General features: G+C 38.5%; 2 protein-coding genes across 2 annotated transcripts; both read left to right on the top strand.

Moving 5' to 3' along the window:
* Positions 1-1,209: 1,209 nt before the first annotated feature.
* Positions 1,210-7,337, top strand: LOC112180070 (high-affinity nitrate transporter 3.1-like). Its single transcript, XM_040511322.1, has 4 exons — positions 1,210-1,436; positions 1,517-1,768; positions 1,848-1,911; positions 6,984-7,337. Exons 1-4 carry the CDS (start codon positions 1,289-1,291, stop codon positions 7,258-7,260), a joined length of 741 nt encoding a protein of 246 aa, XP_040367256.1. The 5' UTR covers positions 1,210-1,288; the 3' UTR covers positions 7,261-7,337.
* Positions 7,338-25,762: 18,425 nt separating this feature from the next.
* On the top strand, positions 25,763-26,682 carry LOC112175452 (high-affinity nitrate transporter 3.2). Its single transcript, XM_024313132.2, has 2 exons — positions 25,763-25,901; positions 26,055-26,682. The coding sequence occupies exons 1-2, from the start codon at positions 25,772-25,774 to the stop codon at positions 26,564-26,566; spliced, it is 642 nt and encodes a 213-aa protein (XP_024168900.1). The 5' UTR covers positions 25,763-25,771; the 3' UTR covers positions 26,567-26,682.
* The last annotated feature ends 219 nt before the right edge of the window (positions 26,683-26,901 follow it).

The following is a 26,901-nucleotide window of genomic DNA, read 5'->3' as shown; positions in this document are numbered from 1 at the left end:
TGATGTGATAACTGATAAGTACTATTTTTCATGTATGATAAATTAGTATCTCGTGTGACAGAGTTACGAGTTTATGAGAATATATAAATTAATTATAAATAACGTCAATAGCACTAGTGATTCTATCAAAGATGATTTCTATTTATTTATAGAAATTTGATGCTAACACATTAGTTTATGTAGGATTTAATTTTTAGAAATAGTGCTATATTTAGCTGCTGATGTTCTAGCTAGTGTGTCGAAATCGAATACTAACCGAAGTTTTAGGTTTGCTAAACCGACTTTTTTGTGACTGAGAGTGATAAAACTGAATAAAAAATTACCGAAAAAAGTTGGTTTGATTTTGGTAAATACTGAATCTATCGATTATCTATATATTAGCTATATATACTATGATTTTCAATACACATAGTCATACATGTATATTAAGAAATAAACATAAATATTTTCATAATAGTATGAGCATTACTACATATTCTACTTGGAGTAGATGAATACTGGTCAAAGATGGTTAAATAACTTAATTTTATTGAAAATGGCTAAAACTTGATGTCATATGTACAAAAGAAAGCTATAATTAGTAGATGAATACAAAGTTTACTATTATAAAATTGAAAAACCTAGGACTGTTCATTCTAATTTATATTACAAAGAATTAGGTGTTTAAAAATTAGTATACCGAAAACTGAAATACTTTGGCAGATATGATTAAAAACTGAAAATTTTGGTTGGTAATTGGTAGCTCAATTTTAAAACCGAAGGCTTTGATTTTGAAGTTGGTAATAACTATAACCGATTCAAATCGACTGAGTAACGGCCATAATTTAAATCCTTTAAGATTTTCTTCATTGCTGGTTTATATTTTCTTAGCATGTATAATTTGTTTTTTTTTTATTACGAGGTGTTTGGCTTCGTCCTCAATCCTCTTCTTATTGTTCTCTTTTTTCTCTAACAAATTCTGGGGGCATCTCCATTGGTGCCTTCTTTTGACCTTTAAAAAAAAAAGAAAAAAAAAAAGAGAATGCAAAGGAGCACAGCATTAATGAAAACTATTTTGAAATTCATCAGTTAAATTTGAAAATATGAATAGTGAAAAGGAATTCAAAAGCATTGAAAATAATGCGGTGCTAGCTAGTGGAGAGAAAAAAATGTCTGAAAGTCGTCTCTCCTACTAGTTCACATGCAGCTCAAGCTGCATTGAAGTGCAATTTGCGCTTGATGATTGTTTATACATACAGAGATTCAGACTTCACAGAAATCAAGTAGAAACCTCCAAAAATATTCTCAGATGGCATCGCGTAGTGAGATTGTCTTGGCTTCCCTTCTTCTTTTTCTATCATGCTTAGCAGAAACCTCTGATGCAAATGGCGTCGTCCTCTTTTCCTCTCTGCCCAACACTTTAGAAATGATCGTGTCACCCCACAAACCAGAACAGGGTATGTAAAATTTTCAGCTTTTTGTCGAAAATCCGATCTTTTTTTTAAGTGGGTTAACTTTCAATGCATGAATTTTACAGTTATGAAACCTGCGGAAGGTAGTTGGACTTTTGGTGGGACGTTAAAAGCTGGAGAAGACAAACTCAGCATCTCATGGCGTCTAAACCAGAGTTTCTCAGCCGGAACCACCGACTCGGGGTACAAGACCATCAAGGTGAAGCTGTGCTACGCGCCGGTGAGTCAAGTGGACCGCGGGTGGAGGAAGACGGTGGACAACCTCGCAAAGGACAAGACGTGCCAGTTCAAGATAGAAACTAGACCATACAAACACGGCTCTACACTACTAGCAAAACAACAATTACCCACGGATTTTAATCTGTGGGTAATAAGACTATCTCACACTGATTTCAGTGTGTGATAGCTTTTACACACAGTGCACGCACAGATTGGTGTTACCGTGTGGTTTGGAGGGGGGGTAATGCTCATCTCACACGGATTATGTTGTCCGTGCGAAATACTAACGTGGGCCCCACTATAATTCCATAAATATAAATTACCAGAATGGAACGAAATCCGTGTGAACAACTCTATTTCACACGGATTTCTGTAGCAAATGTTTACCTATCTCACACGGATTTCTGTGTCAAATATATATTTATCTCACACGGATTATTTTATCTGTGTGAAGATTAGACGTGGGCCCCACTGTCTTTCCATGAATATAAATTACCGTAATGAAATGCAATCCGTGTGAATAACTTCCTATCTCACACGGATTTCTGTGTCAAATTCTTTTACCCTAACTCTCACTGATTTCTGTGTGTAAAAGTAATAGCATTTATAAAAAAAATAAAAATAAAAAAAAATAAAAAATCTGCTAATTAATTAGGAACCAATTTCGTTAATTTTCTTATTATGCTTTATGTTCTGTATTACTTAATTAAAGTTGACACAATCAGATCAATAACTCATAAAATAACAATAAATTAAGAAAAGAATATGCGAACTTATATTCATAGAGTCATCACATACAAATAGTTTCTTAATTGCAAATCCAAAAGGAAATACAATATCCTAGAAGCTATTTATGGACATTAGTTCCTTTACCACATGTGCAAAAGAAACTTCCTAAAAACAATGAGCGGGTGTGTTGAGGTGCTGGTGTTGCATCTGAGAGTGGAGGAAGTCTGAACTTCGCTTTCATAATCTTTTTCCTCATCAACTTGGTGACAATTGAGATTCCATCTGCACCATAAAAATTCCATGAAGAATGGAATCAAACGTTATGACTAATAAAGATGTATATAGCTGCCCACTACAATCAACCATCAATAAATTAATAGCACAACTTCATTGCAACTTAACAACCAAATTGCAACCCATATTTTCAGAAAAAAAAAAAAAAAAAAAAGATGCTGCAATATTATCCCTTGCAAAGTTCTTGTGCCTAGCGGCATTGCATCGCACTCATAACCTCTAAAATGAATAATTGATAAGTTAGTTCCAGTGCTTGATGTAGATAAGTTAGTTCTATCTAAACAATTAAACAGATGAAAAATCAAAATCCATTATCAATTTACTACCCCTCGCTAAACCAGGTTCACTTCTCACTCTTTATTCTTACTAACAACCAACAAGACTAGTTCAAAGTATCTGCAATTCATTAAGTATGTTAAGCACTGATCCTCATATTCTCCATCTCAAATTAACATAAAAGTAATGAGCTTGGCTTAATATTTTAATATACACAGATATTATCCTAAGAAACATCCACTACCATCAGAAGTCATCTTACAAGAATTTGGAAAATCAATACCCATTATCAATTTACTCATTATCTTCATCATATCCACCAAATCTACCTTAAAGTTTCTGCATTTAAACCAAAAGCAAAGCCTAAAGGCAATCCTAGACAGTAATCGAACACCTACACGACCCTTGGAAAAAGAAATCAAGGACAAGGCCATTACTTACCCTCTCTTCTTCTCAAAGAAGCATAACACAAGGGCCCCTGCTGAAATACATTTATCATGTTTGGATTTTTAAACTTCTACAACCCAATTCAATCATCAAATCAACTGAAGAGAACCAAAAGTATAAAACCCAAAGATATTAACGAAAATTATACCTGATTCAGGGAGTACTTCGATATCGAGCCCAGGAGTACTGCCTATAAACACCCAAAAGGCGAAAACCAAATCCAAAATTCAATCCATAAGACACTCAAATTCAGAAATAGATGAAATCCAAACTAGTAACACAATTACAGAAAAGAATGATTACAAAACAGAATGACTGATTTCGACATAAATGGAAGAACAAAATGAAAACAGAATATATCGATGCTCACCTCCGTTTTCCAAGTAAGACGACGTCGGTTTGAGAAAAAGCACAGGGTCCATCACGGGTTGTTGCCGGAAGTCAAGGAGGCTGCGTTAAACTCGTCAGAGGTCGGTGAGGTCTGTGATGGTGGAGGTGAGTCACGGTGGTGACCGGAAGTGGGTGTCGGAGGAGAGAGAAAACAGATCTAGTTCCTCTGTCCTCCATTAAACCAAAACAATTTGGAGATGAGAAAGAGGGAGGCAGAGAAGAGGAGCTGGGATATGAGAGAGAGGGGGAGGCGGAGAAGAGGGTGGGGGAGGGGCAGTGGGTGGAGGAGATGAGAGAGAGGGAGACAGAGGAGAATTCGATTCGGAGGAGGCTTTTCAATTTACCCAATCTAGTTTTAACTTTTAAGTAGCAGTGATGCACGGAAATCTGTGTGTTTATAATATTTCACACAGATATCCGTGTGAAATACATATACATTTGTTACAGATATCTGTGTGAATTTACTTCAGTAACTCAATAGCTTCAGATTTGGATCAATTTGCTGGTTATAAGAGGAATTTCCACGGAAATCCGTGTGAAATACATTTACCTTTACCACTGATATCCGTGTGTATTTACCTCAGTAATCCACGGAAATCCGTGTGTAATACTACTAGGGGAGGGAAATTGAATTTGTTCAAAAAAGTGAGCGGGAAAAAATTTGCCACGAAAATCCGTGTGAGATACATATATATATTTACTACTGATATATATCTCGGTAATATATAACTAGTCATGTTAATTATTGTTTACACACGGAATTCTGTAGCTAATGGTTCTTTTCACACGGATTTCCGTGTTAACATTTCACACAGATATCCGTGTGTGTTACTCATTTCACACAGATGTCTGTACAAAAAACCGGTCAACCCTTTAAACGCTTCTACTTCCCTAAGGGGAGCCGACCCTTGAGGAGATAAAATTTCAGAAATTTTTACATTACTTGATATAGCTTCTACCCATGAGAGCATGAGAGTTTACAGATCAAAAAAATAAGTTACGAGCGATCGGTTATGAGCATATTAGTTTTATGTAGTATTTAAGGTTTATGGTTGACCTACTAGATCGAAACCCAAACGACCACGAAAATAGCTGAAATTTTGAACACAACCATTTATTCTTATCATGATAACATCCTACGATCGATTTTGATAAAGTCTATTTCCTACGCATTGTTGCTTATGGAATGTATACTTTTCATTATAACTAATAAACTAGTTATACCACATTAGTAGACATATAAGAATTTTGTGCAATCCAAAAAATAAAAATAAAAAATTGATAAATTTGACATTACTCATCTATTTATAGCGTATTAATAGGTACGGTGTAAAAAAATTAACTCAATCTGCCGTTCTTTCAATATCAAATAAGTGGTGAACTTTATATACACATATACTTTTTCACACGGAATTCTGTAGCTAATTTTTCTTTTCACACGGATATCCGTGTGAATAGGTTTTAGTTTTTACACAGACATCAGTTACTGTTGTTTATTCACACGGATTTCTGTGTGTAGTCTCCTTTTTCACACGGAATTTTGTAGCTTATTGTTCTTTTCACACGGATTTCTGTGTTAACATTGCACACAGATATCTGTGTGTATTACTCATTTCACACAGATGTCTGTACCAAAAACTGGTCAACCCTTTAAAAGCTTCTACTTCCCTAAGGGGAGCCGACCCTTGAGGAGATAAAATTTCAGAAATTTTTACATTACTTGATATAGCTTCTACCCATGAGAGCATAAGAGTTTACAGATCAAAAAAAAAAGTTAGGGGTGTGCGGTTATGAGCATATTAGTTTTATGTAGTATTTAAAGTTTAGGGTTGACCTACTAGATCGAAACCCAAACGACGACAAAAATAGCTGAAATTTTGAACACAACCATTTATTCTTATCATGATAACATCCTACGGTCGATTTTGATAAAGTCTATTTCCTACGCATTGTTGCTTATGGAAGGTATACTTTTCATTATAACTAATAAACTAGTTATACCACATTAGTAGACATATAAGAATTTTGTGCAATCCAAAAAATAAAAATTGAAAATTAATAAATTTGAGATGGGTATTTATAGCGTATTAATAGGTATGGTGTAAAAAAATTAACTCAAATTAAAGCCATTATTTCAATATCAAATAAAGTGGTTAACCTTATATACATCGATACTTCCCTAAGGGGAGTTAAACCACAAGAAGATAAATTTTACAAAATTTTTACATTATTTGGTATACCTCATATTCATGAGAGTATGAGAGCTGACAGATCGAAAAAATAAGTTGCGAATGAGCGGTTATGAGCATATTAGTTTTATGTGGTATTTAGGGTTAAGGCACCTATATTTTTTCACACGGAATTTTGTAGCTAATTGTTATTTTCACACAGATATCCGTGTGAAAATGTTTTAGTTTTTACACAGACATCAGTTACTATTGTTTATGCACACGGATTTCTGTGTGTAGTCTCCTTTTTGGCTTTTTCACACGGATTACTGTGTCAACATTTTCACACGGAAATCCGTGTGTATTACTCATTTCACACAGAAATCTGTATCAACTACTTATTGTAACGGAAATCCGTCCCTCCATAATTCACATAACATAAAAAATTAATGATTTCAAAATAAACTAATTTATAATACATACAGAAATCCGTGTGAATTGTTTTTCACACAGATATCCGTGTGAAAAGGTTTTAGTTTTTACACAGACATCAGTTACTATTGTTTATGCACACGGATTTCTGTGTGTAGTCTCCTTTTTGGCTTTTTCACACGGATTACTGTTTCAACATTTTCACACGGAAATCCGTGTGTATTACTCATTTCACACAGAAATCTGTATCAAATACTTATTGTAACGGAAATCCGTCCCTCCATAATTCACATAACATAAAAAATTAATGATTTCAAAATAAACTAATTTATAATACATACAGAAATCCGTGTGAATTGTTTTTCACACAGATATCCGTGTGAAAATGTTTTAGTTTTTACACAGATATCTGTGACTGTTGTTTATTCACACGGATATCCGTTGATATTGTTATTGTATAAATTATTGTGGGCCCCATTATGCTCATTTCACACGGATTTCTGTCAGTATTTCTATTGCACACGGATATCTGTGGCTTTTAACTACAGTAAATCCGTGTGTGTTGTTATTTTGCTAGTAGTGCTAGCAAGTGGAAGTACATAGATTGGACCATAAAGCGCGACGTGCCTTCTGCTTCGTACTTCGTACGCGCCTACGCTTACGACGGTGCAGGTGTTGCGGTGGCTTACGGTCAAAGCACGGGACCGAAGAAAAACTACAACATATTTGAGGTCCAGGGGATCACCGGACGACACAAGACGCTTGATGTGGTATCGATTTGCTTTAGTGCTTTCTCCGTTTTGTCCTTGGTTGGGTTCTTTGTTGTTGAGAAGACAAGGGCAAAGCCTACCTAATAATCAGATGTGAAGGAAAACTCCATGGTACATTCACATTGTTTGTTGTTATCATTTATGATTGTTAACCGTTGATGTGTTACATTCATATATATATATATATATATATATATATATATATATAGTAAGGATTGACAATTGTTAATGACTTTCAGTTGTGTTAAATTCAGCATTCAGTTTCAAAATCATTTGCATTAGTACTGGTATTCACATCACAATTGTGCAAGTGCTGAGACTTCTTGATGAATTTGTGCATACCATGATGAGCAAAATAACAGGATGGAGGATACAAAATCCATGGACATGAAGGATATAGTAACTTCTAAATATAGAGTTATGTTAGATCCATATAATAATCAATTTATTTTTCTATTATTATTTGATAAGAGACACCCAGATCGATATACACACACACACACAGAATACTTGTACAATCAAACACTTTATCTTCTACATTCTGGTAATTAAACTGAAGCCTTGTGCATTACCTTCTCAGTCTTCGCAGCACGCATGTGCTCCCCAGTTAAACTAAAGCCTTCACCTTCGATCATATAATTGCCATAACTTTTTAGCTAGCTAGGTTGCTAATAAATCCGACATCAGCTTCATCTAAATTTCCATAAATTTTATAGGAAATCAAGCTATTGGTGTAACTGAAGATGCTCGTAACATCCCAGCTCCAACTCCCAAATGGACCTATTACAAGTTTCATAGAACCACATCTTAGATCCAAAAGATTAAATCAACACTGTTGCTATATATATGAAAAATATGCCATATTCCCATTCACCACACTTAGCATCCTTCAATTCACATACTTGGGAAGTGATTTACATATATGGTTATAATTTATGCTGTAATAATCTCGCGTCCACACTTTTTTGTTCTGATCTTTCAACACCCATATCTCAATACTTCTATCTATACCTTTTGACGATGAAGTATCTACAACGGCTACAGATCCTTTTAGAGTCAGCAAGTTTAAGTATGTAAAGTCCAAGTTTCGATCCTCAATACCAAGCTTGTTTGACCTTTGCATGTGACGAGGGAAGAGGAGAGCTTCTTTCTTAAGGTCAAAAGAACATATAAAACTGCTTGTTGTTGTACTTAATTCCTGTACTTATATATTCATTGCTAGGCTGACCAATGCATGTCTCCATACGCACATACATTCTACACCCTATCTAAATGATAGGGAGGAAGAACTGATGATATCTCTCGCCATGATGCTGTGCCCAATTGAAGAACTTGTGCTACCACGCTCCCCTCTCCTTTAACGTAAACTCCAGTAACAAGATAGAATAATCTTTAGGTGTTTGTTATATTATCAAACAATATCATGCACATTGACTCTGATTACTAGGGCCGAGATACTTTCATCAGTAATCGATATCATTTCTGAACACATGGAGAGCGGTTCGAGTCTCTTCTTCTCAGGTCAGTTATCTGGTAGTTAAGGGGTAATGGAGAAACAATAAGGTCGAGCCCATCTTGTCACCCAAGAAGGGAGCAATCTTTCTCTGCGCTTTGGCACTTCTCCACCTGCGAGTTAAGGGCCTACAAAAGAGTTAGATCCTTGACTTTGAGCTTCTCTCTGCTTTCCTTTATTACCAGATTCCCTCTTTGTCAATGGCGGATCCAGGATTGAAATCTTGGGCGGGCTTGGTGTAAACACGAAAATCTGAAAGCAAGCAAGATACAGACACGTGTACAAAAATAATATATTTATTAATTCAAGTGCGGGTTACAATCTTTGATAATCCTCTGATTCGATCTCCGACGATGAATTTCACTCAAGGGCTCGACGCTTGATCTTGAGTTGGAAGATAGTCACGAGAGTTGACACGTGACGAGTGCTTTGGCTTGAGGTTGGTGATGAACCGGCTATTTGGCAGCTTGAGGGTTCTTCACACGAGCTTGGGAGGCTTCATGAATTTTGAGAGTATTTCCTTCTCTTTTCTGGCTGAAGTCCTTCTCTTGATTTGAGAGGGGGTATTTATAGTGTCGGCGTCTCTCTCAATTTGGAACGCCTTGATGACACGTAATTAATTGTATTTTCCTTAATTACGTAATCAAATTAATCAGCGTTAATTAACTGATTTAATCACGATCATTAAGGAATTAGCCAATCAATTTAATGGCTGATTTTAATCACATTTTCCTTAATAACATAATCAAATCAATCAGCGTTAATTAGCTGATTTAATCACGACTATTTAAGGAATCAGCAAATTAATTTGATGACTGATTGCCGTCTTGATTATAAATTGATATCTAATCAGCAGACGAGATTTAATACTTGATTTGACTTGGAATCAACTTATTTAATTTGATTGATCCGCTTTAATATCAATTGATTTAGCCGGAGCAAATTCATTTATTGCCGTCGGGCCTTTCATGTGTCGCCAAGTGTCATTCTCTGAGTCTGTGTGATTTTGCTGACTCACAAGCCACGTGGACATTTTGTGGGACCCACATGCCGACTAAATTTGTTCAGTCATAATTTTGAGTGTTGACCGAATTATTTAATGAATTTATTTTCATTAAATTTTTGGTGTCTACACTTGGATTTCTTAAAAATATATATATATATATATATATATATAATGGAGAATCTCGACGGTGCGAGATAATTTTATTAATTTAAAAAAAATGTACACCTAGTCAGGGAGGGACGTAGTGAGCCTTACCCCTCAAATGCATATCTATACAAAACTAAAAAACAAAATCAATAACAAAATAAACGTGCAATGCAATACAAGAACCTAAATTAACTAAATCTAACTCTAATAATAGGATTAACTTTGAATTAACTACTTTTCATAATAACTAATTTAACAAAAATAAAAGCCACAATGAAAAGAAAAGAAAAAAGTAGCTTGGAAAGCAGTAGATTGTAGCTACTCTAATAATGGAGTCCCAAAGTACTTCCATCCTGCACAAGATCATACATAGATGCACACATGAACAAGACATTAAAACAAAGAAACACCAAGAAAGCAGCGAATCTTGAATTAGAAAAGGTGCAAATCTTCAAGTCACCGAATCTGCCCACAAATCTAAAGCCTACCTGATTTCCATTCTTCAATCCACGAAAACTTTAAACTTCAATCCAATACAACCTACAAAATTGAATTTCACATTTTCACATCAATCCTTAACCCTATAAATTGCCCCAAATTGAATTGATTCAATTAAACAAAATTGAACTTAGAAAAGTGGAGAAGGGAGAATTGGTTGAGCCACAGGCGGCGAGAGGAGGACTGGAGGTGGAAGTGGGAGAGAGGAGGACCAGTTCGAACTTCGAAACTTCGAATAGGCTTATAGGCCGTAGACCCGTAGTCGATGAGTGGATCGGGACACTGGGAGAGCCGGCTGACTGGCTGAGCCGCAGGCGGCGTCGCGGCGAGAGGAGGAGGAAGTGGGAGCACTGGCGATGAGTGGATCGGGATTCAGCAGAGCCGGCTGTGGGAGAGAGACAGAGAGTGAGACTGTGACCTCACTGACTTGTGAGAGAGACGACGAGTGGATCGGGATTCGAGAGGACCGGCTGACTGGCTGAGCCGCAGGCGGAGTCGCGGCGAGAGGAGGAGGAAGTGGCCGGGAGAGAGTGAGACTGACCTGTGCGAGAGACGATGAGTGGAGTCGGGACTCAGAGTGGGAACTGGGGAGTTAGTTCGGGTGATTGGGTCGGCTATTGGGCTTCTATTGTCTGGACAAAGTACAAACCCCAATTAAAAAAAAAAAAAAAAAGTATAGATCTAATTTTTTTTTTCGGCCCAAAAATCTCGGACGGGCTTGAGCCCGTCCTAGTCTGTGAATAGATCTGCCCCTGCTCTTTGTTCAACCTTTATGTATCTGTGAATTATTAGCCACTATTTCCTTTTCACCTACTCCCTGAGTTAGGGCCCCAACCCTCTGTGGTTTTAGTACTGGAGCTTTTTGTCTCTTTTATTTTCAGAGCACAGTCTCTTGTTAAACAGTGACAAGCGTGGTCCGTGACCCACCATTGTACCGATATTGTCCCAACTTAACCACCTAATATGTGTTGCGTTTTAATCACAAAAGGTCTCGGTACAATTAGGTGAGATCTACCCACTTATAAATTATATTTTATTTGTCACTTTTCCAATGTGAGATATTTCCTCTCCAACACGCCCCCTCACGTGCAACCTAACTCTAGGTCTGCATGTGAAATTAATTAATCCAATTCCCACATTGGAAATTGGGACACAAGTCTCATATCAGAGACTTGGTCGATACAATCCAAGGCCCACATTGGACACTTGGTAATTTTGATGGCAATACAGGGAACCCCAATTTGGGCTCATGATACGTGCCTACGTTGAGACCCAATTAGAGAAGGACCCGCTCTGATACTATGTTAAACTACAAGCGTGGCCCATGGTGTCAGGACCCACCCCGGAATTACCCTCCTAAAGTCCTAGGTGGACCTGCGAGACCCACTTTTCGAGAAAATTCGACAGAACCTCCCCTAAAAATGGGCAACCCTAAACCTGCTGAAAACACTCCTCAATATAATTTAAGTTCTATGCTTGAAGCCACCCTGCTTCCTAGCAACAATCCAAAATATTCCAAATAAAAACATCAACCTTCACAACCAAAACATCTTAAACAAATACAACCCGGCAACTCAAATGTTCAACAACCTCCCAAATAAACCACTCTCTTACACACATAATTAAACATATGTATAAATCCACTCTCAACAAGTATTCAGAGCAATCTAAAGAACAGACTCGGAATAATATACAATGAGTAGGTTAATCAATAACCTACTGAGAATGGATGACAAAGGTGGTACTAGCCTCCGCTCCTATGCCGGTCAGCAACACAGTGATCTGGGCAATTGAAAACAAAGGGCCCAGGGGGAAAGTACATAAAAACGTTAGAGTGAGTGGACAAAATAAATAAGTATAAATGAATATAAATTTATACTTTCCCACAATTTATAATATAAAGTCTCGATGCATGCAACGTTTATAAAACGTATTTCTTTAAATTCACAACTCGTGCAAAACATTCCAGCCCCGCTGGATAAAATAAACCGGACTAGCCCCGCTAGTCAAATCATAATAAAAGATGGGGAAAGACGTTCACCATACGAAAGAAGGGAGCCTTATTGGCTCGGGTCGGAGTGTCACACACTCTTGAGCATCCCATGCTCTCCTCTACTCACCTACGAACACATAGTAAGTAGGGAGGAGTACTAATAGGCTAGCCAGTAATATAATATATATATAACGACCTTGGGTATGGTGGTTAAAAACTGATAAATCAATAAAGCTTCCCCATGTCCCACGTATAAAGACAACACGGGTACGATTCCCAACCGTACCCGGAAATACTCAAAGAGTCGTATAAATTAACAGCGTGTCCCACACGCTAAAGAAATAAGTAGATTGTCAATGAGGCATTCCCAATGCCAAAAATCGAATAAATGAACAAGAATTTATTCCATCGAAATCCCATTTCGAAAATCTTTCAGAAATCACAAATCGACGATTACAAAGATAATATAAACAGTATAAATCTCGAAAATCACATCGAAAATCAATTCGTCGAAAATCAGCATCAATTATAAATTCGAATCCGAGCATAACAACTTAATAACCGAAGCTCACAACCGGTAAAAATCATAATTATTCATGAGAATCATTATTTAAAAGCAAATCCATGAGATAATTTGCAATCAACTTTATATGCTCGGAAAATAACATGTTAACTAAATAGAATAAGCTTTAATAAATATATGCATGCATCACTTATTTAAAACAAACGTCCACTCACAAAGTACGGCTAAGCTTGCAGTCGCTCCAAACCCTCCTCGAGGGAATCCTCCTCACGTCCTGTACAATAGAACGTTCGTAACTTAAATTTCGGGTTGGAAGATTAAATTGGATTAATTAAAATCAACCCTAATATCCACTTTATTGTCCAATTCCTCCCAATCTTCTTCAATAATATTATTCCTTTAATGTATGGCTCAAAGGCCAAACCGAGGAAATCCGATGGATGGATTCCTCGTAATTCGATTAACAATTTCACCATTCTTTGAACAAACACCAATATTCATATCCAATTCACCTCCAAATCCATTTCCAAGCTACGATTAATAAACTAGACGTAAAATCGATTAATTACAGTAACAACAAGTCGAAATTTCTGGCCAAAACGCCAACTCACGCGCCACCTACAGTGGCGGTGCGTGGGTTTCACGTGCCGGTGCCAACCTCCACCTCCGGCCACCAAATTTCAGGTACAACACCTACTCAACACACTGATTCAACTTCATAACTACAACATTTACAAATAACAACTACAAACAGTCGAAATCGATCCAAGAACACAAACCCAGAAAATTCAAGAACCCTAATTCAATCCGGCCTCTACACTTCAAATTATGATACAAGGCCATAGGGGAAATGATCAGTGGTAAAAACCAAACCTTCGACAGAAAGATGGGGACCGGAGGTGGCCGGAATAGCCGGGAATCGGCAAAAGTATCAGACTGCAGCCGGAGGAGGTTTTGATTCGATCCGTGGTTTTCCGGCCAAATCGTGGAAATCCAAGGTTGCTGGGGTGCTCGGAGGGAGGAGGCGCTCCTCTGGTGACCGGTGGCACGCCCTGTGGTGGCCGGAATCGCCGGAAATCAGAGGGGGAAGAAAATGGGTCGAACCGGAGAAAGAGAGATCGGGGGAGAGGAGAGAGAAAGGGCTGGGTGGGTTTCTGGAAATGGAAACCTACCCGGGTAAATTTCCTTTTTATATCAAAAAGTTACCATGAACAGTAACTTTACAATTTCAGCCATAACTCTCGTAAACGAAGTCCGATTTTTATGAACCACATATGTACGCGCTCGGTTTAACGTCCCCTACAACTTTCGTGAAGAACATTTTCTCAAATTTTGACCCGAATAAAAAGTCAACTTTTAGGGCCACTAAAACACCCAAAAAGGTTCAAAATTGAAAATATTTAACAATTACCGTCCGACACGAAAGTAAATTGCAAATTCTTGGTTCGGTTCGGGACGTAACACATGGCCCACCATTGTACCGATATTGTCCCAACTTAACCACCCGATAGGTGTTGGGTTTTAATCACAAAAGGTCTCGGTACAATTGGATGAGATCCACCAACTTCTAAATTATATTTTATTTGTCACTTTTCCAATGTGGGATCTTTCCTCTCCAACATCTCTCTTTCCTTTTTATTATGGCTGCTTCTTCTAACACACATGATGAAATCCCCTTTGAGGATGAGGAGATTGTTGAGGCAATGTCAGTCACCTTTGAGCAAAATGCTAACTTCCTTGATTTTGAATATGGCATTGACCTACTGGGAATTCTTATAGCTGATGAAGAACCTGGTTTGGGGGGGGGGGGGGGGGGTAAAAGCTACCCTCATGGGAATCTGGCGTACCCTAGGCCAAATTCGAATCATCAGAGTTAAGAAGAAAACTTACTGTGTTACGGTGGGTTCGGAAAAACTAGCCCGGAAGCTGATGGGTGATGGTCCCTGGAATGTTAAAGGCTATTGTTTCTCAATCCGACACTGGCCCAGATACCATTCTATAGATGATATTTAGACAAACCGGGCCGCATATTGGGTACAAGCGCATGGTGTCCCGCTGGACCAGCTCTCGGTCAATAATGGAAGAAAACTGGGAAATATCCTTGGCTCAGTAATTGAAATCGAGGATCCTTTGAAGGTAGGAAACATGGGCTTTCTGAGATTGAGGATTGATTTTGATACTAGGAGGCCACTTAATTACTATGTTTGTCCAACTTCCAAGACCATGTTCTTCTACCTTTAGAATCCGTCTGCAATACGAGAATCTGAGAAACTTTTGCTACAACTGTGGACGTTTAGGGCATATGGTCTCTTCTTGCAGGCACCAGAAGAATCCATTGCTTACCAAATTGGGGGTAATCTATGATAGCTCACTGGTGGCTGACCCTCCCCAAAAGCCAGTATACACGCAAGCTTCCTTTCCTCTGGAATTTCCATATGCTTCAACCTCCGGGATTTTTTGCCTGAACAAGATTCCGGTCAGCTTGAAAGGAGGTTTGAATACTAGGGAAGGGGTCTCGATGGATGGTGACAGTACTCTGGTTGCACACTGCACAAATAGTGACAGAGACAACCCCTCTCAGTCAGTGTTTTCAAAAGTTGATGTGTCTCAATCCCCGGTTGTGATACCAAGACCTAGGTTCACAAAACAAGGACCTAGCATGTTTGATACTGAGGCGCATGTGTCCATGTTCAGAAATGGCAGTGTTAACAGAGCCTTGAATGGGCTGAGAATACATGAAGGCAACTGGGCTGACTGATATGAGCATTTTAATGCGACGTTTTACTTGCTTTTCCCTACATTTCTTGCGTTATTTCCTTATTAAAACCCTGTTTAGGAAAGTTTTCATTCTTTGATTGGGAAAGTTCCTATTTGTAGAAAGTTTCTATTTTTATAGTTTCTATTTATCATTTTTAGTAAGTTTCCATTTTCGGTAGTTTCTATTTTTCAGTTTAGGAAAGTTTCTATTTTCTTATTAGTTTCTATTTTCAGGACCTCCGAGCTAAATATGGAAATGAACTCATAAATGGAAAGAGGAGCTTGCGAACACCAAGGGGAGCAAAGATGAAGGTACATTGGAGTAGAAAAATGGAAATGTACTAAAAGATCAATTTTACACATATTCCTACTCCGGCTAGGAGAAACCAAGCCAAGCAAAGAAGAAGGAGCGGCCGCCTGACCAAATGAACTTCAAATGAGCTGAAACCTTCCAGATCCATTCTAGACACCCAAAGGATCATTTCTTATGAAGAGTGCCAGAGAAAAATATGAGTGGAAGGCCTTCAAACAATCAGCCCAATTCTCTACAGAAGCAAAACCAGAAAACTGGACCTGTAAGAGGTCCAGCAGCATTTCCGGCCCAACCACATGGCAAGAAATTCTGAAATTTTACCACAGTAATCTACACTCATGGTGGATAATTTCATTTGAAGAAGTCGAAGGCATATAATGAAGTCTTGTTGGAGAAATAATTGAAGGAATAAAGGGGCAGAAACTGACTTGAAAACAGCTCAACACCACATATTCATGTTTCCCACCCACATGAAGAAAGCATTTCTTTTTCCTTGGATACATTTTTTCTACTCTAAAAGATCATCATCACTTCCACATTTCTTCACCTTCATGCTTTGCTTTCATCATTACCTCATCTTTTACATATTTTACAAACCACTCTCATACTCCACTTTCATTATTTTTCTTCCACTCATCATTTCACTCTTCTTTTTCTTCCCTATATAAACACCTTCTCCTCTCATTCTAAAACACATTCCTTCATCCATCTCATCTTCTTTGTCTCACCATTTCCTCTCCATTTTCCTTAGTTTCCATTTTCCCACACACATTCCTTCATCCATTCCATCTTCTTTGTCTCTCCATTTCCTTTCCATTTTCCCACACACATTCCTTCATCCATTCCATCTTCTTTGTCTCTCCATTTCCTTTCCATTTTCCCACACACATTCCTTCATCCATTTCATCTCCTTGTCTCACCATTTCCTCTCCATTTTCCTTAGTCACCAATTCCTTCATCCATTCCATCTTCTTTGTCTCTCCATTTCCTTTCCATTTTCTCTCCATCCTCTAGTGCATTCAACGTTTCAAGCAAGGGAGAAGAAGAAGAAGAAGGAGCCGTGAGCATCATCATCCATCCTCCACCTTGAAGCTTGCTTTCGAGATTCAAGAATCCATAATGTTTCATCCTTCATCCCCATCTCCATCTCACGGTGTAATTCAACCTCTTTCTTTGTAATCTTGCTTAGTTTCGTGAGAATTGTTTTTAGTTGACATTTATGTTTGAACAAGGTTTATATTCTGAAATTTTATGATTGAATAAAGAATTTCGATTCTTATGTTGTGATTCCAAAGTTGCTTATGTGTGATTGTTCGATTGAATTTGCTTTATAGATATCTTTTGTATTTTAATCTTATGTGGTTCGAAACACTTAGGGTTTTGATATGAATGGTGCTAGGTTTAAGAACATGAAATCGACTTTTCGTTTTGTGTAAACTTGAATCAAAGTAGTAAAGGTTTTGGACAAAAATCGAATTCAATTGAAGAGGATTGCAATTAGGTGAACTTATTCATACTAAGTTGTACACTTGAGTTGATAGCCTTTCTATGTGTTTCATGCGTTGAACATGTCATGATTGACTAGCTTTCTAGGGCTTGATTACATGTTTGATAGGATTAGTCTATATGCTTTCACTTAGATTAATTAGCATTGAAAAGTAAAATATGGGAAATCGTTTGCTTTCGAATGTTTCACATGATCAACTCCTTTCACATGACTTGGAAGAACAATGTAGGGTTAATTTGAATTCAATGATAAACTAGGGTTTAATCTTTGTTTCTTATGTTTCATTCTTGTACATGTGTTTTTATATTTTCTTTATTTTAATTTTCAATTCTTTAATTCTTAAATCCCCCCCTTATTTTTGTTCACTTGTATATATTTATTCTTTATTTTATTTCTGTAAATAATACTTTTCTTTATTTGTTACACAATTACAGGTGTACCCTCAATCCCCGGAATAGAACGATCCCTACTTACTTATACTACTAACGACATTTCAGGGTTAAATTGTGTGCTTCCCAAAAGCGCATCACTGACCCAGAATGCATTCCCCCTTGGGCTTTCAAGAACAAAGATGATTACTATAAGGCCAACCCTTTCTTTCCTATTCCAACTTGTACTGATCTGCTAGATGAGTCTGGTACCTCACGGTCTAGTTCTGTTAAATTACTTGAGCTGCCTGCTTCAGAGATTAGCCCTGCTAAGCCCTTATCTAACTTTGCTGAGGTGGTTCCAGCTACAAAGAAACGCCCTAGAAAGAATGGGGATGGGGCTGTAGGAGTGAAGAGCTCAACCAAAAAACCCAAGACTATACTTAGCCCTAGTTTTCGCCTATCTGGAGGAGGAGGATTAGGAAGAGGGAGAGGAAGGGGAAGAGGGGGAAGAGGCAGGGGTAAGGAGAGAACTGAAATTGAGGAAAACTTGTTGACTCAGCCACTTGATACGGTTTTGGTTGTTCATCGCTCATCCTATGATACCTTTACTTCTAGGAGTCTCAAAACAATGTCACTCTTGTTGACATGCTCGAAGGTACGGAGGACTCAACCCACCTCTGGGGCTGTGGCGGCTGGCCGAATGCAGCTGCAAGGTCTCAATGATGAGCCTTGCATGGAACTGTCAGGGCTTAGGGAAGTCCTTGACAGAGCAAACAATTAGGGAGATTACCCACTCCCACAGTCCTAGTTTTATTTTTCTTTCTGAAACCTATCAGGGTAGTTCTTTTGTGGATAGAGTTCGTAGAGGTTTGGGTTACTGTATGGGGTTTAATGTTGACCCAATAAATAGGGCAGGTGGCTTAAGTCTCTGTTGGAAATCTGATTTTAAAGTGGATATTGTTGACTTTTCAAAAAACTTCATTGATACCCTTGTTTAGCTTCCGAGAACTACTTCAAAAGTCAAAATTTCTTGGTTATATGGTCCTCCCTACAATACGGAGAAACCTGATTTCTGGAATTCTAGACATATTCAAAGTCACTGTGAGGAGACCCCTTGGCTGGTTATTGGTGATCTCAATGAGTTACTATGCCAATTTGAGATGGAAGGAGGAGCTCCTTGGAGCCTAAACCGAAGACAGTTTCTTCGACCTTATATGAATTCCAATTCTGTTCTGGATATAGGGTTTAAAGGTCAGAGGTTCACTTGGGCTCGGAAAGAAACTGATGTAATTGTTCTTCAAGAAAGATTGGACCGGGCTCTAGTGAATGAGAACTGGTTACTAAACTGGCCTAAAACTTGTCTTTTACATCTTCCCCGTATTGGGTCTGACCACAACCATATTTTGTTGAACACCAACCCAGCTTTGGAGAAGCGTAGGACCTCTTTCAAATTTGAGGCCTACTGGGCAGATGAAGATGAGCCTGTTAAGTTAATTGATGATTACTGGAAATGTCACAACAACCTGCCTAATGCTATCCAATGGTCCCTGAATCTTAAGCGCTGCAAGAATAGACTTAAAGCTTGGAGCAAAAGCAAGTTTCTGAAGTGTAACAAGGAGGAGATAAAGAGCTGTTTATTTCAGTTGGAAGAGCTACAAACACTTGTGCCTTTCACTAGCTCAGAGACACAACTAGAACTTACCAGGAAGCTGGGTGATCTACGGGTCAGGGAGGAGAAATTTTGGCATCAACTCTCAAGAATTAATTGGCTGAAAACTGGAGATTCTAATTCCAGATTTTTTCACCTATCTACTATTCATAGGAGACAGCGGAATCGCATCCTTAAAGTCCAAAATGAGGATGGGTTTTGGGTGGTCGAAGAAAGCCACATTCGAAGAGAGTTCGAACTCCAATTTAAGAAAATTTTCACAAAGTCAGGTCCTAGGCAGTGGGGAGAGGCTTTTAAAGGGGTCTTGCCTATTGTTTCTAGCGATCAGAACAGCAGCCTCATTAGTCCCTTCTCCATCGAGGAGGTTCATGAAGTAGTGTTTCAGCTAGGTGCTCTAAAGGCACTTGGACCCGATGGTTTCCCGGGCCTTTTCTACCACAAATACTGGAAAATTGTTAACGAGGTGGTCTTGGACACTTCTAAAGACTTTGGAGTGGGTCGTGTCAATTTACAAGGATTGAACCAGACTCATATTGTGCTAATTCCCAAAATCCCAAATCCAGAAAGAACAACTCATTTCAGGCCAATTAGTCTTTGCAACAATTCCTACAAAATTCTCTCCAAGTTGCTTGCTAACCGGCTGAAGCCTATACTCTCCCAGTTAATTTCTATTAATCAGAACGTCTTTGTTCCGGAAAGGCAGATTCAAGACAATATTTTCCTAGCTCACGAGGCCTATCATTATCTCCGGTTGAAAAAAGAAGGAGGCAACCATGAGTTGGGTCTTAAACTAGACATGAACAAGGCCTATGATAGGGTGGAGTGGGATTTTTTAGAAGCTGCTCTCATCAATTTTGGGTTTGCTAGAAGCTTGGGTTAACTTAATCATCGCTTGTGTGTCTACTGTGTCTTTCTCCATAGTCCTCAATGGCAATCCGGGAAAGTTCTTCTTCCCTAGCAGAGGCTTAAGGTCGGGTGATCCCCTCTCCCCATACCTTTTCCTCATTGTTAATGAAGTTCTTTCCCTCCGATTGACAAGAGCTGTTCAGGATCACTCTCTCTTTGGAATCAGACTAAGTAGAGGCTATCCGATACTCTCTCATCTGTTTTTTGCAGATGATGCCCTCTTTTTTGTCAAGGCAAATCTCTCTAACTGCTGGACTCTTGACTCAATCCTCAAAGAATATTGTCTTGCCTCTGGTCAGATGATCAACTATGATAAATCAAGTGTGTTCTTTTCTCCGAACACCCCTTTACAGATGCAGCTCTTGCTATGTGAGCTCCTCAGTATGGCTGCAGTAGGCAACCCAGGTAATTACCTTGGTCTCCCTACCATTTGGGGCCGCTCAAAGAAAGAGGCCTTGGTGTACATTAAAGAGAGAGTTAACAGGAAAATTGAAGGCTGGAAAGAAAAGTCTCTTTCGCTAGCTGGCAGGGAGGTTTTGATTAAATCTGTGGCTATGGCAATTCCTACCTATCCAATGGCCTGCTTCAAATTTCCCAAAGGTATTTGCGATGAAATTAATGCTGCTTTGAGAAATTTTTGGTGGGGATCTACAGAGAAGGGAAACAATTTCCATTGGAAGAGTTGGGCATACTTAGGCTTACCTAAAGGTGATGGAGGTATGGGCTTCAGGGACCTTCAACAGTTTAATCTTGCACTGTTGGCAAAACAGTGCTGGCGGCTCATTCAAAACCCCACATCCCTTTGGGCTCTTGTTTTGAAAGCCAGGTATTTTCCTGAGGGCAACTTTCTAACAGCTACCAAAGGTTACCAGGCTTCTTGGGGATGGTCTAGTCTTATAGAAGCTAGGGATGCTCTTCTAAAGGGAACATGCTGGCAAGTCATCAATGGCTATTCTGTTAACATATGGACTGAAAAATTGGTTATTTCCTCCTAACTGTGATACTATCAGAACGAGTACCAACATCCCTGTGGATGCTCCACAACTGGTCAATTCCCTTATTGATTGGGACTCTCATGCTTGGACACTAGACAGGATTTTGCATCTAATTCACCCTTCAGAAGTCCCAAGAATCTTGGCAGTTCCCTTAGGTGATGGTGAGGGTGAGGACTGACTTGTTTGGCCTTGGAACAAGGACGGCCACTATACTGTTAAATATGGCTACTATTGGTTCCACTGCAAGCAGTTAAGTTCTAACCCTCCTAAGTGTGGGTCTTCTCACTTGGTTGATTCGAAGTCTTAGAAGTTAATCTGGAACCTAAATACTCTGCCAAAGATCAAGAGTTTTCTTTGGAGAGTGTTAAATGGTGCAGCCCCTACTATGTCCACCCTTTTTCGAAGAAAATTGACAAATTCCCCCCTATGCCCTGTCTGTGGCCATTTTGAAGAGTCTTTTGAGCACATCTTATTCCTGTGCCCATGGGTAGATGCAGTGTGGTTTGGTTCTTCTCTAGGCCTCAAAGTTAACAAACAGAGTTTTTCAACTTTTGATCAATGGCTACAAAGTTTTTCTCTAAGTATCAAATGTGCAGCAGAGAAAAAAAGAGTTCTTACTATTGTTAGTTGCTTGTGTTGGGCCATCTGGAAGTCGAGATGCCAATATGTTTATGAGCACAAGCCGGTGTCCCCTTCCTTCACCATCAAGAGTGGCATGAGCCTTGCTCTACAATTCCTGGAAGCTACTGCATTAAAGCCGCTCCATCACACCTCCAGTTCGTCTTCTCCAAGAGTATGGGCGCCTCCTCCTCCAGGTTTTGTAAAGCTCAATTGTGATGCCTCTTGGAGACCACCTTCTTCTAGCGGGCTTGGAGCCATTATCAGAGATCATCATGGTTCTATGATTTGTGGTTCTTCGTTGAAAGCTCACTGTGTGTCTGTGGAAAATGCGGAAGCCGAGGTGATTTTGTTATGAGTCAACCTTGCAATTGAAAAAAATTTGAAAAAAGTGAAAGTGGAATTGGACTTTAAAGTGGTAATATCAGAATTGACTTCAAATGCAAATTGCAAGAACTGGAGATTACTCATCATCATCAAAGAAATCAGAAGGAAGAGCTCTCTTTTTTAGGATGTATCTTGGGAATGGATTCCCCGTGAAGCTAATCAAGCTGCTCATGTTGCAGCTGAGCTTGCCAATCGGACGGTGGGTCTTCAAAGATGGGCCGATAGGCCACCACCCTCCTTGTCTCTGGTACTCAGAAATGACAGTTTGCCTTGCCCACACGCGGAGGGGTTATAATGGAACTGGCTTTCTGGTTCTATTTCTTTTGTTTCTGGTTACTTTCCGGTCTCCTTCGTCTTCCGACTTAGGAGGATTGTAATCTGCTTTACTTGCTTGTTTGGGCCTTTCTTTGCTCCTTTTGGGCTTTGCCCTTAATGAAGATTTAATCGTTTCCAAAAAAAAAAAATCAAATCTGAAATCCCATACCAAAATATTCACATGATATATATATATATATATATATATATATTCCGGATTACAACCATATTTTCTAAGTTCACATTACTCATTGGAAGCCTTAGAACCTCCCCTTCACCAACGACATGTATTCACATACTCCCCACACATACTCCGGCTCCTCTAAAGATCGTGAAAATTGACACATCACTTGTTAACGTTAGAATCCGTGACAGTCTAATTAATATTAGAGAGAAAGAGAGAGAAGAGAGACACACAATGTATAGTGGTTCGTCTCCCACCTTAGTGGGAAACTACGTTCACTTCAATATTGCACTATATGTGTTTGGACCTTGCGGCCCAACATGATTACAAGAGATATAATGGAGTGGTTTCTTAGTGAGATGAGGGGTCTCTTTTATAGGTAAAGGAGCCCCTCTCCTTTACATTTTCTTCAATGTGGGACAAGAACCCATTTCTAGTGTAGAAAAGCTTGTTGTGAAGGTAACTTGGCAAGGCCGGGAAGGTTGCTTCCTGGTGTGGTTTTGGTCGCTTCGGACTACTACAGGGTAGATTGAATGTTGGGCAACAGAATGTATGTCGCGGTTGGGCCCCACCATGGCTTGTGGGCCCACTAAGAGAGTGTTGTTTATGCTTGGTGACATAGAGAATAAGCCATGCTAGTGGAGGTATCTACATCACTCTTATTAATTTTTGGTTTTTAGTCTAAATCTCGGTTAACTATAGAAAAAAAAAGTTTGGGATTTCTAGTTTACACTGATTTTCAACTGCTTGATTGTCGATTACTTTATCTGACGTGATTTGATTTATTCAAACACATAATATTCAGTTGTAAACTTTATATAGAGTTTTCTCTGTAGTTTAAGCCATGTCATTCGCATCCATCTAATCTACTTAATTATTAACAAATGCAATTAAGGCCAAATGAACTTCAATCTCTCGAGTTGGAAAAGACTATAAGACTTACCACTTCCCATTCCCAACAAACAACCTTAGCCTACTCTAACCTTCGATAGTTCACAATCTCAAGATATAAGTGAAATAAGAGAGTCCAGATTTATTAGCATCCGTTTAATCTTAAGATTGTGGACAATTTGATCGATAACTATACAAGTGCAGATCTAATTTATAATTAGCTAGATTGGTTATCAGGGTAAAACATTGATGCTCGCTAAGACCAAAAGAACTGCTCTGGATCCAATTTGCAGGTCTATTTCTACGTACAACAACAGTTCTAGGTTTATCATTAAGTAGGTTGAACTTTGGATCCAATTACAATTTGCAATATATTTTGACCTTAAAAGCAAGCAATGTCATAGATGCTATTAGTGAAAGGCTATATTGAAGACGCGAATGTTTATAGGTTCTATTCAACCAAGCTCGAAAATTTTGATTTTGGCTTTCGATCATTTATAACTTAAATTTTTGGGCAGTTAGATGAGGTAATCGGCAACCAAGGAGTTGAAAATCAAGGATGAGAAATCCCAAACTTTTTTTTGCCTATAGTTAACTGCAGGGTTTAGATTAAAAATCAATAATTAATGAAAGAGTGATATGTTAATTTTTATGATCATTAGATTAGATAGAGAGTCCAGATTTTATGAAATTGAAGTAAATTAACATATTCCTCACTTTAGAGGAGCCGGATCCATTTTTTAATTAGATCTTTTTGAACATGGAAGCTAAATAACAACTGGATTGCTACCAGAGTCTCAACATTAAAAGACCATTTTTATGCTTATTGAGTCTGTCGTTGGTGCAATAAGGTGGATTCTCAAAATTGTGTTGTCTCAACCCAGGGTACGCCCAAGAGGAGCTAGTCCATCTAGACATGTTACACTGCACTCCCTATAAACATGAGAAATCCTACAATTCGAATTTCTCAACCAAAGGGACTTTACTTGAGGTGAGACTACAAGAAAGGTGAATATCATTTCACTACCCTTTAATGGACCTTAAAATAATAATAAAATAACAAAAATTAAAAATACTTGACAAAAAACTACTTCTACCACTTGGTTAAAGAAGTTGAAGTTCTCAGCTTTGTCTGCTTTTAATTTTGATTAGTTGAGTTTTTATTGTGTTTTTATTGTGTTTTTATTGTAATTTAGTTTTCTCCTAAAAAAAAAACTGCATTCTTTAAACATTATTAAATAGATTGGACTGAAAATTGAGCGAAATTAGTAAACTAATAAATAAGATATAAAAGAAGTCATTTTGATTGGAAATCCTGCAATTTCTCTTAATAATCTCTCAATATACTATTGAATTCAACTGCGCAAGTTAATTATGATCTACTACAGGTTTTTCCCACGATGGATTTTGCCACTAGGCAAGGGATCGATGTTTGACTATTGGATTTGACCCTAATATTGCTCCACTCAAAGAGGACACGCGATTGACAGATAAGAAGAGCTCAACGTTATGCTCTTCTCTTTTCCGCAGCAAATTAAAAGGGTTTCAGAGACATTCCATGAAGTTGCAAGATGGGGCATCTTAATTTTTATCAAAATTAAGTCAGCTCATTAATTTGTTCGACGTTTAGCCCGCACTTCAATTTTCACTCGCTACGAACCTCGGTATTGTACAGAAGTGCATGGCCATCTCGATAAATCATCTTTAATTTCAAGTCCGCAATTAGTATGGTTAACTTTTAGTAAAAGCATTCATCATTACAAGTTGTAATTTTATAAAGCTGAATATGGAATTAACTTGATGGTGATAGTTTCTTCTACAATCCCAAATACGTATAGGGAATGAGATGAGCAAATTTTGTACGGGCCCTGTTGATTATGCAAAGATAACTTCATATTAATTAAATAGTAGTTGATCATCAATACAGGATCAACCTTTTTTTCTATATATACAGCCCACAACTGTAAGCATTGATCAAATTAAGCCTTGCAAAGAAGTCTCAATGACATGGATTTTCTTAGCTTCTCTTCTTCTTCTCTCAAGCTTAGCAGAAACCTCTTATGGAGGCATTCTATTATCCTCTCTGCCCAACACTCTTGATGTCGCTGCTTCCCCTCACCAACCAGACCAGTGTAAGTAGAATGCATGTAACTATTTTCCATGAAAATTTTCCAGCTTATTTATTGTCCAAAAAATCCACATATTTCAATTGGCCAATTGGGTTTCTTTAACTTTTCAATATGATTCACGAACTTACAGTTTTCTCTGTTTTTCTTTTGCTGGAGTTAACACACCCAACGGGACATGGTATATGTCGAGTAATATAAAAGCCGGAGAAGATATACTCGGCGTTAGATGGTCTCTGAATAATAGGACTTTCCCAGTTGGAACCGATGCGGTGTATAAGACGGTCACCGTGAAGCTTTGCTACGCGCCGACGAGTCAAGTGGGCCGGCCAGAGAGGAAGACGGAGGACGACCTCGACAAGGACCAGACATGCCAGATAGAGTTCTATACTGGACACTACAACCGGTCTAGCAGGTGGCCGTACTACGAGTCGACATTGGATGGCCACGTGCCGGCCGCCTTGTACTTCCTACGCGCCTACGCAAACGACTCCGCCGGAGTTGTGGTGGCTTATGGTGAAAGCACGGGACCGGACAGAGACTACAACATATTTGAGGTCGACGCAACTGAGCCAACAGAGGCAAGCAGCGGAAGCCGCAAGACGCTCGATAATATTTGCTTCGGTTCTTTCTCCGCTTTGCTGTTGGTTGGGTTTTTTGTTGCCTATTAAGGGCTAAGTCTGCCCATAAGAAATAAAGGAAAATTCAATATTGTAGCCTACTAGCTAGTCTTGCCCTATTTTCCGTTTATGGCATTGCCCTATTAAAGATGTGGTTTTTTTTTTTTGGCGAGTAATAGTCAGGCATTTTATTAAATATAACAACAAGAAAAATTTCAATTTATACATGTAGAAACTACATCAAAATATAAAGTAACAAGAACAGTTCTAGATGCAATAAAGCATCGGAAATAAAACCTAGTAAGAATACTAAGGAATGCAATTAAGCATTTGATGAAGCACCGGACAAAATTCGGGCTATGTAAAACAGTACCAATAGTATGGTC

Source organism: Rosa chinensis, chromosome 7 (genome assembly GCF_002994745.2).
Source record: "Rosa chinensis cultivar Old Blush chromosome 7, RchiOBHm-V2, whole genome shotgun sequence".
Taxonomy (NCBI): Eukaryota; Viridiplantae; Streptophyta; class Magnoliopsida; order Rosales; family Rosaceae; genus Rosa; species Rosa chinensis.
This window is presented reverse-complemented; position numbering and strand designations above follow the sequence as displayed.

Excerpts from the sequence above, each read along its gene's own strand:
- LOC112180070 (XM_040511322.1), top strand. The coding sequence starts at position 1,289 with ATGGCATCGCGTAGTGAGATTGTCTTGGCTTCCCTTCTTCTTTTTCTA. Across the intron at positions 1,769-1,847 it reads AACTAGACCATACAAACACG|TGTGTGATAGCTTTTACACA; the intron begins GCTCTACACTAC and ends CACTGATTTCAG. Across the intron at positions 1,912-6,983 it reads CCGTGTGGTTTGGAGGGGGG|TAGTGCTAGCAAGTGGAAGT; the intron begins GTAATGCTCATC and ends TTATTTTGCTAG.
- LOC112175452 (XM_024313132.2), top strand. The coding sequence starts at position 25,772 with ATGACATGGATTTTCTTAGCTTCTCTTCTTCTTCTCTCAAGCTTAGCA. Across the intron at positions 25,902-26,054 it reads CCCTCACCAACCAGACCAGT|TTAACACACCCAACGGGACA; the intron begins GTAAGTAGAATG and ends CTTTTGCTGGAG.